This window comes from Tupaia chinensis, unplaced genomic scaffold (assembly GCF_000334495.1).
Source record: "Tupaia chinensis unplaced genomic scaffold, TupChi_1.0 Scaffold000602_1, whole genome shotgun sequence".
Lineage (NCBI taxonomy): Eukaryota > Metazoa > Chordata > Mammalia > Scandentia > Tupaiidae > Tupaia > Tupaia belangeri.
The window spans coordinates 1-18,981 of record NW_006160120.1 but is presented as its reverse complement, the minus strand read 5'-3'; the positions used below and the strand labels follow the sequence as shown (position 1 = coordinate 18,981).

Genomic DNA, 18,981 nt, shown 5'->3' with positions numbered 1-18,981 from the left:
GCCCGGGCTTGGCCCGGCCCAGGCCGCTCCGAGCGCCGCTCAGGCCGCTTCCTGCCGCCGCCCCGCCTCCGGCCCCGCCCGCTAGCCGGAGCCGCCCGAGAATCCCCGGCTCTGGCTGCAGGAGCGACTTGGGAATCCTGGGTCGGCCTGAGCGAGCCCAGACCTCCTGCGCAGCCCGGCCTCGTTAGCCGGGCGCTCGCCGTCTTTGCATCTTCCGGTCCCTCCTGGAGACCCGGGTCAGTCCTAAACTCTCCCACAGTTCCCATCCCGTGCACTTGAACTGTAGTTTCGCGACGTTAGGGCGCCTGCTTGTCCAGTGAGAAAACTAAGGACGCGCCATCTGAGTTGGAATCGGACCTGTTCTAGCTTCGATTTTCTCATGTGTAAAACAGGAACAATAATACTACCTCTTAATTCCGCCACTCTTATGAGAGCCAGCGTCTGGCGTACAGCAGGGGTTGACGAAATGATCGGTTACATAATTATTGCTCCTCAGTGTTGACAGGTTTTCACAATGTCATGGGAAATGGGCAGACGGGGAAACTGACACCCAGAGAGGCTGAGTTACTTGTCCAAAGTCACACAGCTTGCCAGATCTCTGGCAGTAGCTCTTACCCTTTCTGAATCGCACAGGATGGGGATGGGGAAATACCTTAGGTTGGAAAACGCTGTCCCCAATTTCCATATGAGCAGACGGGCTGGAGCTCTTTGTCGGTCCCACTGTCTCTACATCCTGTTGTAGCGCATTAGTACTGTCACATGGCACCCTCACAACGCACTGTGGAAGAGGCTGAACTGGACAGTACCGGTCCATTTTCTCTGTGTGTGTGTGTGTTTGTTTTTGTTTTGCTATAGGGCGTGTGTGCTAGCAAGAGATACAGAGTCAGAGACAGAGACAAAGCAAGAAATCATCCCCTAGGAGTGATGGTCATTCCACAATCCTTTCTCCTGGGATTTTGGACAAGAGAAACAACCCTGCATACTTTTTCAAGTCGTTGGGTCCGAGACAAGAATGTCACAGTCTGCCACTTTAATCTTCACATCACCCGGGGTCCGAGACAAGAATGTCACAGTCTGCCACCTGTGATCCAGCCACTTTAATCTTCATATCACCCTACTGACCCAGTTTCCCTTTAGTTTAGTTTTTCATATTGAAAATGGACCATTATTGGGCCATTATCTCTCCATCCAGAGAGGAGAATTGAGAAGAAGGGGTTTGTGTTGTGGCCACCTCCCCTCTCTCTGCTCTCTCTCACTCTCTCTCTCTTTCTCTCTCTCTCTCTCTCTCTCTCGGGATATCATGCACCCTATAGCAAAACTTAAAAAAAAAAAAAAAAAGAAAGAAAGAACCAGGAGTCAGCTAGTGGCATAGAGGTTAAGGCGCTGGATCCCACATGGCTGATTGCGCAGATGGAGTCCTGAACCCCGCAGCTTGAAAAACAAGCTGGGTACATGTGTGGGTTTGCCCCAAATCCTGAGAAGACAGGAGGAACAGGGATTGTTGTGTGACCATCCCCTTTGGGGGGTGATTTCTCATTTCTCTTCTCTGCCTTCTGTCCATCTCTCTCTGGCAAATACATGTGCCCTATAGCAAAAAACAGAAAAAAAAAAAAGTAAGAAACTTAGATAAATTGACTTCCCCAAGATCCACATCTGGGAAATCAGTGAGCTGGGATTTAAGGCCAAATCTTTGTCATTTCAAAGTTCTAATACTCTGATCACGTTATAGGCATGATGTTGAGAGCAAAAAAGACGTTTCATTCACTCAATTGGCCATGGCTGAAAAATTTTTTAATTATTTAATTTTATTTATTGTTAATATTATTTTTTAATTTGTACAAGGCTTGTGTGCTCACCAGAGAGAGAGAAAAAGAGAGAGAGAAAGCAAGCCACCAGGTCCAGGATTCAAACTACGGTCATGCATGTGGGAGTGCAGTGCCTTAACCGCAATGCCATCTACTGACCCCTCTGCTTTCTCTCTCTGACAAGTCAATGTCTGACAGGCCCTATACAAAAACAAACAAAGAAATATTCTGCTTGTGTAGACTCAGGGACACTGAGCTCATTACCTCCTGAAACTGCACATTCATGTTATTTTTTTTTCTAAGAATTGTTTTATTTAACTTTTTAAAAAAATTTGATCAGCGAGGGACAGAGAGAGACAGACAGACAGAGAGAGAGAAAGAGAGAGAGAGAGTTAGATAAAGTGAGAAAGTGGGCCGGCAAGTGGCATGGTGGATAAGGGTGCTGGACTCCCACATGGCCGACCACAGTTTGAGTCTCGGACCTGGTGGCTTGCTTTCTCACTTTCCATCTCTCTCTCTCTCTGTCTGTCTTTCTGGCCAAATTAAAAAAATAAATAAATAAGGGGCCAGTAATTAGCGCAATGGCTATATCGCTGACTGCAGGTCGAGTCCTGGACTGGGTGGCTTAAACTCACACCAGGTACGTGTGCGTGAGTGCCCAAGATCCCGAGAGGAGAATGGAGGAGAAGGGATTGTGGCATGGCTATCCTTCCTGGGGGGTGATTTCTCGCTTTCTGTCTCTCTGTCTCTCTGTCTCTCTGTCTCTTTCTTTCTGGCGAACGCACACGCCCTATAGCAAAAACCTCTCCAAAAAAAAAAAAGAAAAAGAAAAGAATAAATACAATTAAATAATTCTTAAAAAAAAAAAAAGGAAAGAAAGTGAGAAAGCAAGCTGCCGGATTTGGGACACATCCACGGTATTGTTTAACCGTAATTGTAAGACTGTCCTCATATTGAACCAAATGGCATTAAGTGCAGTTATTATTATACAGAATGCAGTATTTAATGAGAGCCTGAGAATTACCAAGGGTTGGGTGCTGGGAAATTCAGAGGTGACCAGGAAGCGGTCCCTGAGCACTCAGAATAGGCTGTGATCAGAAAGCCTGCTCAGTGCTGTGGTTGAGGGAACTCCCGGGACCACCTTTGATGCCTGGGTGTCGGGGAGCAGAGATGCTGGCAGAAGGGAACCGGCAGGTGGCGTGGTAGTAAAGGGTGCTGGACTCTCACAAGGCCCACCACAGTTTGGGTCCCACGTCTGGCAGTTTGCCTTTTCCCTTTCTCTCTTTCTCTCATTCTGTCCCTCTCTGGTCAAATTAAAATAAATAAGTAAAATAATTCTTTAAAAAAAAAAAAGCTGAGAAAGATGACATGGAAGCTGGGACTTTCTGGCAGTGAAAACTGCATATGCAAAGGCCAGGAGGCTTATGAAAAGCGGGGTTTGGTGTAACATTTATTTATTTATTTTAAAACAATTATTGACTTATTTACTTAATTTTATTTATTTATTATGATTTTTGTTCATTTGACCAGAGAGAGTGAGAGAGACAGAAAGTGAGAAAGCAAGCCACTAGGTTCAGGACTTGAACCATAGTTAGTCATGCAGGAGTCCAGTGCCTTAACCACCATGCCACCTGCTAGCCTCAGGTGCAGCATTTATTTCAGTCTGGGGACCAGCAGGTGGCATGGTGGTTAAGGCGCTAGATGCTCCCACATGGCCAACTGCGGTTCAAGTCCTGGACCTGATGGCTTGCTTTCTCACTTTCTCTCTCTCTCTCTCTGTGTCTGGTCAAAATAAAATAAAATAAAATAGAATAAAGAATAAATAAAGTTAAATAAATAATTCTAAAAAAATGAGTATTTCAGTCTGTCCAGAGCAGAACAGCGTACAAGGTGGGGAGGGAGGGAAGGTGGGACTAGAGGGGCCGGTGGACCTTGCTTGGTCACACTAAGGAGTCTGGAACTTATCTAGTTTCTCAAATAAACAAAAGCGTAAGTTAATGAGCAAGCGAGGGTTCCACTCCCTCTGTTCCAAGGGGACCAAGAGGTTTCAGTGTTTGTGTCCAAACTGGAACCCTCTGGGTCTTGCTTGTGGCCCTCTGCCTGGATGGGGGAGGCCTTATTTAGCCTTGCCTGGCCAGCTGAGCTCTCCTCGGGAATGTCTATATATAGGGAAGGGGGCAGGCCAGCTGCCACTGTCCATCTGCCTACCTTGGTGTCCAGCCCCGCTTTCCTGGCCCCAGACCCTGCTCTCAGCTCTCAGTGCTCTCTGTGACAGCCCCTGTCTGTGCGCCCTGCCTACTCCCCAGGCCCAGACTAGACCTGGGATTCTCAGGGTGGGCTCCTTTGGACTTGGTCTGCCAGCCCCTCGCTCTCCAGATGATCTGCTGGGCTCCTGCACGTTTCCGTGCTGAGCTCTAGAGGGGCCCAGCTGCCCCTTTGCCACCCACAGATCCTGCCCACCCCCTCTCCCCAAAGAGTCTCCCTAATACCCTTTCCTGAGAGAAGGTAACTGAGACAAGAATGGTTGTTTTTGGGGACCAGCGTGGTGGTTAGGGCCCTGGACATCCCACATGGCTGACCACGGTCCGAGTCCTGGATCTGGTGGCTTGCTTTCTCACTTTCTCTCTCTTTTTGTGTTTGTGTGTGTCTCTATGGTCAAATTAATTCAATTTAATTTAAATAACTTTTTAAAAAAATAGAAATGGATTGCTGGCAGGTGGCGTGGTGGACTCCCACATGGCGGACTGCGGTTTGAGTTCCAGACCTGGCAGCTTCCTTCCTCACTTTCCCTTTCTCTTTGTCTCTCTCTGTTCAAGTTAAAAAATAGTAACAAACGGAATTAAATAAATATGTATTTTTTGAAAGAGTAGTTGCTTTTTCCCTCCCTCCCTTCCTTCCCTTCTCTCTTTCTCTTTTTAATTTGCTACAGGGCATGTGTGCTCCCCGGAGAGAGAGAGAGGGAGAGAAAATGAGAAAGCACCCTCCCCCGGGATGGCCACACCACAGTCCCTACTCCTCCTGGGATCTTGGGCATGCACACACATGTGCCAGAGTGTTTTTCAAGCCACCAGGTCCAGGACTCGAACCACATAGTTGGCCACATGGGATCGACCTGCCTTCACTACCATGCCAGCTGGCCTGTCCACTTTCCTTCTCCTCCATCTGCATACCTTTCTCTCCTTGATCCCTCCATGCACTGCTCTGGATTTATTCCTCTGATGGCTGCCTGCCTCACCTTCTCCCCAGTCAGGACTAATGATGACAATCACCAGCATGACTGTAGACCCTCGGGATGTCCAAAGTCCTCCAGTCAAATAGAGATAATAATAGCGGCTTCCTCACAAGATGAGTGCGAGGTGAGGTCATTTGGTTAAGTACTTAGCACAGGGTGGGCCCGCGGTGCTACAGTTTGCCGTGGAAGGAAGAAGTTGATCTTACATAGCTGACTAGGGTTTGAGTCCTGGCCCTGTGGGCTTGGAAAACATACCAGGTGGGCATGTACATGGGATCCTGATGGGATGGAAAGTTGAAGGAGGGGAGATGGTAGCATGACCTAGCCCTATTGGGGGGTTCTCTCCCCCTCTCTCATACACACATACATACATACACATGTGCCTTCTTGCGTAGAAAACAAACAATGCTTAGGACCAGCAGATGGTGAAACAGTTACATCACTGGATTCCCACATGGTTGACCATGGTTTGAGTCCTGGACCCATTGAATTCAAACTTACACTGGGTGTATGTGCATGCATGCCCAAAATCCTAAAAGGAGAATGGAGGAGAGGCGATTGTGGTGTGGACATCCCCCCCAGGGGGTGATTTCTTGCTTTCTGTCTCTCTGTCTCTCCAGTGAGTGCACGTACCCTGTAGCAAAAAACCTCTCAAAAAAAAAAAAAAAAAAAAAGCTTAGCACAGTGTGTGGCGTGTCATAGCAGCTCAGTAAGTGGTGACCTTGCTGTCACCTTCCTCTCTACTGTCCCTTGCCCCTTTACCATGGTTCAAACACAGGACATTGAATTTGCCAAGCACCGCCCCTATGTACCTGTCATGAGTGAGGGGACTTACACCTACTCCCACTTACCATGGTCTGTGAGGGAGCTTAGAACTATCCTTATCTCAGGCTGGCAAGTGGCATGGTGATTGAATGGTGATTGAGGTGCTGGACTCCCACATGGCCGACTGCGGTTCGAGTTCCAGACCCAGCAGCTTGCTTTCTCACTCCCCTCCCTTCACTCTCTGGTCAAATTAAAAACAAAACCAAACACATAATGATGATGAATGAAATTTAAAAAGCAGAAAGAATATCCTTATCTCACAGATGAGGAAACTAGGCAGAGTATTTCACCACCTGCCCAAGGTCACACAGCTTGCAGAGGCAGGTTTGAACTCAAGGGTCGTGCTCTTCCACTCCACCATGCTGCCTTACTTGTCACTATTCCGACTGTCCTTACCCATCTAGGAGCAACATGCCTGGGGGGAGGGGCTCTCTAAGGTGGTGGCGTGGGGCGGGCCCTCCTCACAAGAATCTAGGACGTCAAGGCCTGCCACCTGCTCAAGGCTTAAATTTCTCTGCAAGGGACCTTGGCTAAATTAGGTAATGGGCTAGGACTCTGGGAGGGGTGGGGCTCGCTGACCCCAGGATCTGATTGGGTGGAGTATCCAGTCCTGGGGAGCAGGGAGGTGGGAGAAGAGGGGGCCCCTACAAATCCCCAGGGCTGGAGTGGGCCAGAGCATCTTTGGGCGGTGGAGTGCAGAGGAGGTGACCTGCTGTGGAGTCCCAGTGACCAGCAACCATGGTAAGGCCAAGGGGGACTTCAGTCTTCTGCTTGCTGGGGTACTTCTGGGGCTCTTTCAGGCCAGACCTGGGTGGTCCATTGAAGGTGAAACATGAAGGTTCCTGGAGCACAGATGTCTGGGAAGAAGGTTTTGACATGATCCTCATGGCCTACCAACTCCCTGCTCGGCTTCTGAGACTCCCAGCAACACTATTCACAGTGTAAGGGGGTCTTAGCTTATCTCTGTCATAGAAGAGATGGGGACCCTGAGGATTAGAACAAGTCACCCAGCAAGCCAGTGGCCAGGGGGGCTGAGAGCCAGCCACACCCTCCCACTGTTAGGAAGATGGGAGCCCTAGAGCCAGCTAAGAGCCCTGAGGGGTGAGGAGGAGGAGCAATGGCAGCCCAGGACTAGAGAGACTCCAGCTTGCTCAAGAGAGCTTCCGACTTGGGGCTGTCATTTTCTTCTGAGAACCCCCTCCCCACTTCACTTCAAGGAGTAACTGGACCCTGGAGGCCAGCTGCCCGTGCCCTGCCCAACTAAAAATAGACTGCTCTCCTGGCACTGGGAGAGAAGAGGGAGGAGGGAGAGGGAGAGGAGAAAGAGAAGGACCGTTGGCCAATGGCTGAAGGACTCCCTGGATGCCTCAGCCCTTCCTCACCACCAACCTCAGTCCAAATCCCTGAACCATTGGCCATGCTCCCAGAAACCCATTTTCACACTAAGGTCCCCTCAGATTCTACCCACTGAGAGGCTTTTACACCAATGACTCAATGATAGGATTATGATTAAAAGTCTTAGGCCAGGGGCCGGCAGGTGTCCTGGTGGTTAGGGTAGCTGGATTCTCACATGGCTGACTACAGTTTCAGTCCCAGACCTGGCAGCTTGCTTTCCCACTTTCCTTCTCTCTCTTTCTGTCTCTCTCTGGTCAACTTCAAAAAATTAAATAAAATAATGATGATGAATAAAATTAGATAAGTAATTCTTAAAAAAAAATCTCAGGCCAGTAGGTGATGTGGTGGTTAAGGTGCTGAACTTCTACATGACCCAATGTAGTTCAAGTCCCTGACCTGGCAACTTGCTTTCTCACTTTCCCTCTCTCTCTCTCGTCAAATTAAATAATAATAATAATAATTAATTAAATTAATTAAAAACCCCCATCTGCAAATTCTTGCAGAGGAGAGACGATGCATTCCCATCTTCCCTCGGTGGTCCCCATGCCTGGTCTACATGACCTGACACTTAGCAAGTTGTCAAATTTGTGTTGCATTATAATTTATTTGGGAACAAACGTATATTGAGCAGTTATTTTGTCTGTTTGTTTGTTTTTAAAGACTTATTTTATTGAACTTTATTTATCTACTTAATTATTTTAATTTGAGAGAGAGAGAGAGAGAGAGAGAGTGAGAAAGCAAGCCACCAGGTCTGGGACTCGATCTGCAGTTGACCATGTGGGAGTCCAGCACCCTTCCCCACCACACCACCTGTCAGCCCCTTAAGCAGCTATTAAAGCATCGGGCACCGTTAGCAACTAGGGAAGACTGGAATTCTTGCTGGAATAGTGCTGGCCCACCTGCTTTCATCATATCCCTGAAAAGCTGCTGAGGGCTTGACAAGTGACTTGCTCAAGGTCACTGCGGGGTGTAATTTGTCTCCTCTTTTTCTTCCTCTTTTAAAAATCGTTTTTCTTTTTAATTTACAAGAGGGTGGTGCATGCACTCACCAGAGACAGAGAGGAAGTGAGAAAACACCCACAAGGGGCTGATCACACCATGGTCCCTTCTCCTCCATTTCCCTCCTTTTGGGATTTTGGGCACACATGTAACACTCGCCCTTTGTGTTTCTCAAACCAGCAGGCCCAGGACTTGAATCATGCAATCTGAAATGTGGGATCCAGTTGCCTTAACCACCAGGCCACAGACTGGCCCCAAACTTGTTTCCTTTTCTCATAATGGAGGCTTCACTGTTTCACATGCACACATTTGCGAAACAGAGAGGGAGAAAGACGAGCACCCTCCCCAGGGTCTGGTCATGCCTTCATCCCCATGGGCCCTTCCTCCAGTTTGCCAGCCCATCGGGCACTTGCATATATGCCCAGTGTGTTTCGGACTGCCCAGGTCAAAGATTCAATCTGCAGTAGCCATGTGGAATCAGTTTCTCTCGAACAACGATTACCACTGTGCTATGGAGCCAGCCCCCATGTCTTTTCTCTTATTCTCGAAACAGTGGCTGATGGACTAGCCAGGTAACACAAGGGTTAAGGCAGCTGGATCCCACACGGCCTACTGCAAGGTTTGATTCCAGAACCGGCAGCTTGAGAAACACAGCAGGCGCGTGTGTGTGTGCATGTGTGTGTGCGTATGTGTGTGTGTGTGTCCCAAATCCCGAGGAGAGCAGAGGAGAAGGGATTGCAGTGTGACCATCCCCTTGGAAGGTGATTTCTCACTTTCCCTCTCACTGTCTCTCTGGCTGTCTCCTGTCTGGTGAGCACACGCACCTATGGCAAAAATTTTAAAAAGACAAAACAGACAACAATACTGGAGTTGGGTGCTGTGGGTGCTGTGGGTGCTGTGGGGGCACAGAGATGCCACAAGTTAGGAGCTGTTCTTCAAAGGACCAAGGGGCACTTACTTACAGAAGTGGGGCCGAGGTGAGGTTATGCTCTCGGCCACCCCTTCTGTTCTCTGACTCTCTGCACCTTCCACAGACGGACCAGCAGGCCGAGGCCCGGTCCTACCTCAGCGAGGAGATGATTGCTGGTGAGTGAGGGCGCGGGGGCTGGGTGTCAGGTGGATGCCTGGGAAGAGTGGGAGGGGAAGTGTGAGGACGATGGTCTCAGGACTTCACCCTCCTTCCCCTCTCAGAGTTCAAGGCTGCCTTCGACATGTTTGATGCTGATGGAGGTGGGGACATCAGCGTCAAGGAGTTGGGCACAGTGATGAGGATGCTGGGCCAGACGCCCACCAAAGAGGAGCTGGACGCCATCATTGAGGAGGTGGACGAGGATGGTGAGTGGGCGGCCCTCCCAGGCGAGGGGTGCTGGGGAGAGGCGACCGGGCAGGGGCTCATCCACCACCTGCTCCCCAGGCAGTGGCACCATCGACTTCGAGGAGTTCTTGGTCATGATGGTGCGCCAGATGAAAGAGGATGCGAAAGGGAAGAGCGAGGAGGAGCTCGCCGAGTGTTTCCGCATCTTTGACAGGTGCACTGGGGACCTGGGGCCGAGCGACTGAGCAGGAAGGCTTTCTGGGTAGAGGTGGGGTGCGTGTGTGGGGCTTCCAGTGGCCCGGACAGCCCACTTGCCCCCATCTCCCACAGGAATGCAGACGGCTACATCGATGCAGAGGAGCTGACTGAGATTTTCAGGGCTTCTGGGGAGAACGTGACTGAAGACGAGATCGAATCTCTGATGAAGGACGGGGACAAGAACAACGATGGCCGCATTGACTTTGATGGTGAGGGCATGGTGGCTTGGGAAGAGGGGGATGGAGCCGAGCAGCTGGCACCCACTCGGGTGTCCTTGGCTTGTGGGTGGCCCTGGGCCAAGTTCCCCCAAACTCCCAGCAGGCAGGGAGCACCGCGTGGCTTTGTGCAATGTATCAGTTAATGACAAGGCACCCCTGTCGCTCTCCTTCCCGCAGAGTTCCTGAAGATGATGGAGGGCGTGCAGTAAGGAGCCCGCTGGCACCTCCACCCAGACGGCGCGTCCCTAGGGTGTGGGCGGCTTCCCCTCCACCCGGTCTGTCCCCGCCCCAGAGAAAGGCGCGGCCCCGCCCGGGTCAGTGTCTGGAAGGAATAAAAGCCAACACTGCAAAGCTCGTGGCCTGAATGAGGGGGACCAGGAGAGGTTTTAGGGACGCCTGGCTGGGCTGCTTCCTAGGGCGCCACCCTGAGTGCTACAGGGGTCAGGGAGAGGCGTTCCGGGTGGGGAAGCCAGAGGCTGCGGTCTCTGAGTGCTGGGGGCGTTTGACGACGTGATCTGCTAGTTCAGGGCCACTGCGGGGGTGGCGCTGGGCGTGAGCGGCCGACTGGCAGCGGTTGGGCCTGATTCTGGAGCAGGAACGCCTCGAGGGCTTTGAGCTAACTCAGGGTGAGCTGGCGGCCCGCAGAGGGTGCCCTGGCCGGCGAGAATGGTGATGACGCCGCTGGAGGCTAGAACCCCGGGCAGGGGAGAACCGTCCCCTACTTTTCTTCTTTTCTGTAACTTTTGGGTCTTGGGCATCATGCTGCCTGGGTGCCGGGCTGGGGAGAGGCAGAGAACTTTACTTCTGCCTGGCCTCCCACTTCTCCCCAGCGCTTGCCAGGGCCCCATGTGGCGAGGTAGGGGAGGGTGGAGGCACACAGCTCATCACCTCTGCCCTGGATCCCCCACCTCTGCCCTGGATCCCCCGCCTCTGCCTGTCTCCCTGTCCTCAGCTCCCTCGGGTATGCTCAACAGAGGGCCAGTAGCCGTATCTGGCTAAAACGGAATCTGACCGGTCACTCCCCTGTTGAAAGTCCTTCAAGGGTCCCCATTGCTTTTGGAATCAAATCCAAATTTTTTCCATTTCTTCCCCTCTCCCTTGTCACCCCTCTGGGTGTCCTGGTGGGTAGCACTGGCAACATGGGGCACATGTTCCAAACCTTGGGCTTTTAGACATCTTGCTCCCTTGCTCCACCCTGCCCATGCCCTTCTCCCCATAAACCTTGCAAATCCTTCGGCCGCAAGAGGCAGCTCAGATACCATCTCCTCCCTGATCTCTGCCCCACTGGCTGGGACCTGGTTCCCAGGCTCTGCACATGCTCAGGATAGCAGGGGCCAGGCCATAGCTAATTAAGCATAGTGATAGTTTAGCCTGAGTTCGAATCCTCACTGCCTGTGGCAAATTAAACCACATTGTGAAATGGGGACAATAGTACTTACCTCCCAGGATTGAGAGAATGAGTTAGTGTGTGTAAAGTGCCTACAACGGTGCCTGATAGGAGCCAGCAGGTGGTGTGGTGGTTAAGGGCACTGGACTCCCACATGGCTCGAGTGTGGTTCAAGTCCTGGACCTGGCAGTTTGCTTTCTCACTTTCTCTCTCTCTTGCTCTGTCCCTCTTTGATCAAATTAAAAAAAAAAACAGTTAGATAAAATAATAAACACTTAATAAATGCTAGCTATTATTATTATTATTTTTGGATTATCACTGTAGGGCGCGTGCGCTCACCAGACAGACAGAGAGAGACATAGAGACAGAAAGCGAGAAATCACCCCCCAGGGGGGATGGTCACGCCGCAATCCCTTCTCCTCCATTCTCCTCTCGGGATCTTGGGCACGCACGCACACGTGCCCGGCGTGAGTTTTAAGCCACCGGGTCCGGGACACGAACCCGGTCGACTACGTGGGAGTCCAGCGACATAGCCATTACGCTAACTGCTGGTTCCCAATGCTAGCTATTATTAATATCATCATTGTGTTCATTCTTGGAACCCCAAACTCTAACTAAATATTTTATTGATTTTATTTTAAAAATTTGCCAGAGGGCATGTGTGCTTGCCAGAGATAGAGAGAAGTGAGAAAGCATTACCCAAGAGGAGTGGTTATGCCACAATCCCTTTTCTTTCATTTACTTTTGCTTTCAGGATTTGAGGCACATATGCCCCAAATACATGCCCCATATATGTGCCATATATGTACCTCTTGTGGCTTTCAAGCTGCTGGTTCTGGGGCTCAAACTATGCATTCAGCCATGTGGGATCCAGCTGTCTTAACCACCATACCACCGGATGGCCCAGTGGTTTTTTTTCCCCCCTATTTAATACTAGAGGGTTTGCACATGAATACGAGAGAAAGCATCCCCAAAGGTGCCCAGTCTTTTAAGATGCCAGGCCAGGGACTTGAACACTGATAGTCCAGTGGGGATCTGGCTGCCTGTGTGTAGCATCAACTGTTCTGCTGGGCAGCCGACCCTGCGGTGATCTTACCGTTTCAACTCTTCCTCCCCTTCTCTGTTCTCTTCTCTTCTCCCCTTTTGGCTTCCATTTGCATTTCCATCCAGGGTCGGAGTAGGGTTTAGTAATCATCCCTCTTTACTGAGTGCCGACTGCGTGCCGTGCCCCGTGCCCTACAAGGACTGTCTCATTCATTCAGACATCTCCAGGGTAGATGCTATTACGCCCGTGGTACTGCTGAGGAAACCGAGGCCTAGCTAGTACACAGGCACGCAGGTAAGGGCCTAGATGTCGCCCTGTGGAGGGAACAGGAGCAAAGCTCTCAGCTGTGATATCATCTGCCTGTACAGCTCTACATGGATGTCCCGAGCACTTCAAACTGGCCGTGCCCTAAACGAATGAAGCTCTCCCTCCATCTTCCTGTGTCCTCCTCTCAGGGGTGGTACCTGAGGATGGAGCCCAAGTCAGGATTCTGGTGCTCATTCTCCACCCTGCAATTACTCCCTACACCCTGCTGCTTCCTCACCATCTTCTCCGTGCCCAGAGCCCCATAACTCAGGCCACCCTGGCTTATCCTGTGTCCGCTTGGCCATTGGTTTCCCCAATGGCAGCCAGCAGGATCTAAGAACAAATCTGATCTTAGATCAATCTTTTCCCTACTCAAGGTTTCATAGCTCCCCCTTGCCCTCAAGATGAAGCTCAAGAATTTTAATCAAGCCTTACAGGTCACTGTGACCCGAGGTCTATGCTCCTTCACCCGTTTTCCCTCTTCATCCCTTCATCTAATTTGGATCCTGAACACACATGCACATGGCCAGTGTGTTTTTCAAGTTGGCAGGGTTGGGACCCAAGCCTTGGTTGGCCATGTGGGATCCAGGTTCCTCTGTGCTGTGCTACAGGTCTGGAATGTAATTTTTCTTTATTTGCCATAGGGTGCTTATGCTCCAGAGAGGGACAGGGGTTGAGGGGGAGAAAGCACCCCTGGAATGGTCATGTCAAAATCACTTCACCATTGTCCTCTTACCAGGCCATGTGGGAGTCCAACACCCTTAACTACCACACCACCTGCAGGCCCCTTTCTTTTTAAGAGAGATTTTTGCTATAGGGCACAAATGCTCACCAGAGACAGAGATAAAAAGTGAGAAATCACTCCCCAGGGGGACGGCCATGCCATAGTTCCTTCTCCTCCATTCCCCTCTCAGGATCTTGGGCATGTACGCACATGCATCCAGTGTGTTTAAGCCACTGGATCTGGCACTTGAACTGTGGTAGACTATGTAGAGTTCCAAGCCATAACCATTATGCCATCTGCTGGTCCCTGTTGTTTTCTTTTGCATTTGCTGGAGGGCGTCCCTGCATTCACTAGCGAGAGGAAGTGCACCTCAGTGGGGTGTGGTAATGCTATATTGCCTTCTCCATTCTGCTGGGATTTTGGGCATGCATGAACTTGGTTGTTCTCAAGCTAGAGACCTAGACTTGAATCATGCAGGTTCTGGCTCCCTTAACCACTAGGCCAAGGGCTGGCCCTGAATCTGTTTCTTAACTTGACCACAGCAAATGATTAGAAAAAGGAATCTCAACCCCCACTCCAGGCCTACAGAATATCCTTTTCACATGCAGCTGCTTAGTAGAGGGGCCTGAGCTAGCAGGAATAAGTGAGTGGGTGGAAATTTCAACATACCCCCCCACCCCAGGCCTACACAGCCAGCTGCGGGCAGGGATGGGTTTGGTTCTGGAGGGATGCACCCGGGTGCTATATTTGTCTACGTTGGATCTTCCTGAGGACTCGGCCGGGCTAATGGCCTCAGCCTGCTCTTTCCTCTGCCTGCCACTGTGGGCACTGCTCAGGTGGTCTCATGACACTTCCTCCCAGGGGCTCAAAGGCCAGAACCTGTGCAGGTCACTACAAAGGTGCCCAAGGGGATGCAGCCTCTGGGGGAGCTGCTGGTGGAGATGAAGCAGGTCAATGTATCCCTTTATAGAGTGTGGTGCCATCCAAGCCATTACTAACGTGTCAGTGGGTGGCTGGTTCTCCCCTCTGAGACACACACACACACACACACCTTCTCTTTCTGGATAGCTACTGTGTCACATCCTAAGGTCTGGTTCAGCCTCATGCAACGCAGTTGGGACAGCTCTAATATTCAATCCTTGTGTATGTCACAACCCCATTCAAGTAGGTACTATTATGACACTCATGTTATAAAGAAGCAGAGTCATAAAATAACTAAAAGCACAAGGGAACGAACTCTAGTCGCTCCACCGCTCAGTCCTATAGCCGGTGAGCTGCTTCTGAAAGCCCAGATCATAAACTCGCCTCTGCCTACCCTGAGCTTAGGGTAACTGCAGGTGACAATGTGTACAAAAAACAACTAAAATGCATTTATTTAATGTGTGACACGAGGGCTCAAATAGACACTTAATTTAAAAAACGGAAACAAAACAAAAAGAACACCACAGCTCGAGATACAGAGTCCTAACAGAAATCAAGGACAGATCAAATAAGGAAAAAGTAAGACGACAGAAGGAGAGGCTGACGGCCTGGGTCAGGGCTCCTGGCTGGAGACCTGCTTGGAGTATGTTTCTTGCAGGTACTTCTTAAAGGCTGAAAAAGAACAGGTGGGTCTCAGTGAGTGAAGGGGACAGGGGGAGGTCATTAAGGTGGGCAGCCTGACCAGAGAGGTAAAGGTGGCAGGAGGCCCGAAGGGCCTGGTTTCCCAGCAAGGCAGGTTCTCCCTGTGCTGCCCGAGTCGGGTGTTCTGGGTGGGCTTGCTCTCAGGGAGACTGCAGGGTAGGGCTGGGGGGGTATAGGCAATGTGGTCTACTAAAACCCCCCTAAGCCTGTATTCATATGGAGGGGAGTTAGTTAACCTCCTGTTTTTCTTTTTTTTTCTTAAATAGCACACAGGAACATTGGGGTGGAGGCAGAACTGGGTCTCCCTCTAATCCAGTCCCAAGTCACTGAGGGCCTCTTGTTTGAGGGAGCCTTTGAAGGCTGGGGAAGGCTTACCTGTGGGGTTTTTCCAGAGTTCGGCGGCATGTGTGTTCAAAGGGCTGTCGATGTTGGGTTCTGTGGGTGCAGAGACAGAATGGTTAAGGGGCAGAGGCTGACCTGGGGAGAGCCCCGATGGGTTCCCAGGGTGCTTAGTAGGGGCGGTCAGGGAAATCACCTCCTAGCAGGCTCTGGATGGAGAGCAGGATGGTCCGGACGTCGTACAGGGCAGACCACTTGTCCTTCAGGATGTCCAGGCAGATATTACCCTGGGTGTCCACGTTGGGGTGGTAGCAGGGCGTGAGGAACTTCACTGTGGGTGCATTGTAGGGGTAGCCACTGGGGAACTCGAGGGACAGCTTATACCTCAGGTCTTCATATACCTGGCATTGGGAGAGAGGGGCAGGGAGTAAGCTTCCCCGTCAAGCCTCATATTCCGACCAAGTCCCACACAGGGGCCTGCTTGGTAGGACCTTCTGAATTCCTTTCTGGGACTACACAGTAGACCAGAACATTCGAGTGCTTCCTCTCATCTGGCAGGGTCAGTGATTTTTTGGTCTAAGGTTGTAAACTGGCATCCCAAGGGCCACCACAGCTGTACTTGAGTCTAATTAGACTATTAGCTACTGGGCCAGCAGGTGGCACAGAGGTTAAGGGGCTGGATCCCACATGGCTGCATAGTTCAAGTCCCAGACCCAGTGGCTGGAAAAATCACTCTGGGTGCACATGTGTGCATTATCAAGATCCTGAGAGGAGAATGGAGACAGGATTGGGGGATGACTATCCCCCTGGGGGGAGGGGAATGGTGATTTCTCACTTTCCATCTCTCTCTCTCTGGTAAGCCCTAAGGCAAAACTAAAAAAACCCAAAACCAAAAACAAGAGTATCAGGAAGTAACATATAAAAATGAGAGGAGATTTGGGGTCAGTGCTGTGGTTAAGGGAGCCGTGGCCCAGACAGCCAGCTGTGGTTCAAATCCTGGCCCTGATAGTTTGAAAAACAAGCTGGGTGCACGTGTGCATGAGTCCAAAATCTTGATGGGATAGAGAAAGGTGGATTATGGCGTGATCATGCCCCATAGGGTGTTGCTTTCTATCTCTGGCGGGCACAAACATCCTCTGGAAAAAACAGAAATTTGGAGAGCCAGCAGGTGGTGAGGAGGTTAAGGCACTGGATCTAACATGGCTGACTGTGCAGTTCGAGTTCTGGACCTGGTGGCTTGAAAATCAGGCTGGGTGCATGTGCACCCAAAATCCCAAGAGAAGTGACTACAGCATGGCGGCCCCCTCTGGGTGTATCTGTGTGGGGATTTTTTACTTTCCCTCTCTTGTCTCTGATGAGTGTATGGACTCCTTTTTTTTTGAGAGCTTTTTTTTTTTGCTATAGGGCGCGTGCACTCGCCAGAAAGACAGAGACAAAAAGCAAGAAATCACCCCCCAGGGAAGATGGCCACACGGCAATCTCTTCTCCTCCATTCTCCTCTCGGGATATTAGGCACGCACGCACACGCGCCCGGTATGAGTTTAAGCCACTGGGTCTGGGACTCGAGCCATGGTTGACTACATGGGAATCCAGCAACATAGCCATTACACCAACTGCTAGTCCTGAGTGTATAGACTCTTCAGTGGGAAAATAAAAAGATTTGTTACAGACGTGAATTTCTTTGTACTTTCTTTTAAAATGTTTAATTGCCAGGGGCATGTGCTCTTGCCAGAGAGGGAGAAAGCACACCAACAGGGTGTGGCCACTCTACAATCCCTTCTCCTCCATTTTCCCATCCTGTCAGGATTTGGGGCACACATACACATGTGTCCTACATGTTTTTCAAGTCTCCAGGGCCGGGATTCAAACCTTAGCTTATCATGTAGGACTGGACTCCCTTAACCATTAGGCCATGGGACCAGACCCACAGATTTGGGTTTCTGCATCAAGAAAAAGTTGCCTTGAGATTTTTGCCTTCCCATTCCCTCCTTTCACATCCTTGTTTTCAGGCCCCCAACAGGCATTTAAGATAGGCAGCTTGCTTTATGAAGGCCCTCCTACTGTAGAGGGAGAACAAGGCCACTCACGCATGTAGACAGATCTGGGGGACATCCTGCCTAGCTAAAGGCTTGAGGCAGACCTGGCGGCATTCATATCTCACCCCCCACCATACGCCACACTCACCCACCCCACCCCTACCCTTACCGTGCCAGCTGCTCCATGGATGGTCCCTATCCATTTGAAAAGGTTGTCCGATTCAGGGAAGGCAGAAATTCCTTTGTCACCAGACATCTGGGGAGGAGACACAGCGCTTGAGACTGCAGAGTATACTTTTGGGCATAATTAAGGTGGGTGGGTGAGTCCTATCCCTTAATCTCATCAGTCTGATCCAAAATAAAGCCGCCAGATTGAATTATGGGTATTTCTGAGGATGTGATTAGACTCCTGGTGCCAAGTAGGTGCCATTGGGGAAGACACCTCCAGAGCTCGTACAGGAAAAGGCAGCTCTGCACCCACAATCTCGTTGGGTGCCTAAGGGCGTGGGTTAAACATTCAAAGCTGATGCAGAAAAGGGGAATTAAGAAGGGAGCAACTCCAGGGTTTAACAGGACTAGGAATACCATAAGGGTGGGGAGCTGGGTGTGAGGTGAAAGGGAAGCTGGAACAGGCAGGGCAGAGCAGGCCTTGTAAGACCTCCCGGGACTGGGTTTTAGAGAGGGCTTCACGGTGGGGAGATGAAATTGGGAGGAGCCTGTTGGAAGAAAAGGTGTAGGTGGAGTGTATGAACTTCAAGAAAGCAAGTCATCTTTGTACCTCTGTCTAGCAAAGAGCCTGATGTAGGAAAGGAGTTACTATTGATAACTGGTGGGGGTCTGAACAGTCAGTCACTCACCATGAGTGTCATCAGCTCCTGCTGCAGCCTGAAAAAGAGCATTCAGGGTCACCTGGGAGTCTGGATCGGCCAGGGCTCAGGAGAATGCATCTGCTCCCACGCGAACCTCTCTAGATGAGCTGTCATGGAGGGTACTCCCTTCTCCAAAGTCAGACTCAGCTGGGGGTACACTCACCATGTCCACAGGGGGTCCTAGTGCGGCCTTACCGTCCGTAATTCCAGGCTCCCGCAGGGTGATTCTGGCGTGTTCTTAACCTCCATTGCCCTCTGAGGAGCTCCCCTCCCCAGGGCGGCTCGCCCCGCCGAGTCAGCGTCTCTGCGCATCTTCATCATGGCTCACCCGCGGGGAGCCCTGGCAGCGTTCCTACCCTCCTATCTTCTTTCGGGAAGGTCTGACCCCGTGTGGTGTCCCTCCATCTCCCAAGTCTCACCAGCTCCAGGAGGCGCGGGTCCCGGAAGTCCCCACCTTTGGCTCCAATGCCCAGGGCCAGCCAAACCCAGCAAGTGTTACCTCCGTGCCACTCACCTTTTGCCCACGGGGCCTCTGGCGGCGCCCCCACTGGGTTCGGCTCCTTTACGGGCGGCAGCCACGCTGGCCGCGGCTGGGTCTCGGTTCT

The 18,981-nt window shown here is 51.0% G+C and overlaps 2 protein-coding genes across 2 annotated transcripts; one reads left to right on the top strand and one right to left on the bottom strand.

Annotated features, from left to right (window-relative positions):
- The first annotated feature begins 6,535 nt into the window (after nucleotides 1-6,535).
- Nucleotides 6,536-10,384, top strand: TNNC2 (troponin C2, fast skeletal type). Its single transcript, XM_006158523.1, has 6 exons — nucleotides 6,536-6,603; nucleotides 9,291-9,342; nucleotides 9,448-9,591; nucleotides 9,671-9,785; nucleotides 9,902-10,038; nucleotides 10,225-10,384. Exons 1-6 carry the CDS (start codon nucleotides 6,601-6,603, stop codon nucleotides 10,254-10,256), a joined length of 483 nt encoding a protein of 160 aa, XP_006158585.1. The 5' UTR covers nucleotides 6,536-6,600; the 3' UTR covers nucleotides 10,257-10,384.
- Nucleotides 10,385-14,857: 4,473 nt separating this feature from the next.
- Nucleotides 14,858-18,975, bottom strand: UBE2C (ubiquitin conjugating enzyme E2 C). Its single transcript, XM_006158521.3, has 6 exons — nucleotides 18,891-18,975; nucleotides 18,365-18,392; nucleotides 17,677-17,763; nucleotides 15,668-15,872; nucleotides 15,508-15,567; nucleotides 14,858-15,102 (listed from the first exon to the last, which is right to left on the bottom strand). The coding sequence occupies exons 2-6, from the start codon at nucleotides 18,374-18,376 to the stop codon at nucleotides 15,044-15,046; spliced, it is 423 nt and encodes a 140-aa protein (XP_006158583.1). The 5' UTR covers nucleotides 18,377-18,392; nucleotides 18,891-18,975; the 3' UTR covers nucleotides 14,858-15,043.
- Between the last annotated feature and the right edge of the window lie 6 nt (nucleotides 18,976-18,981).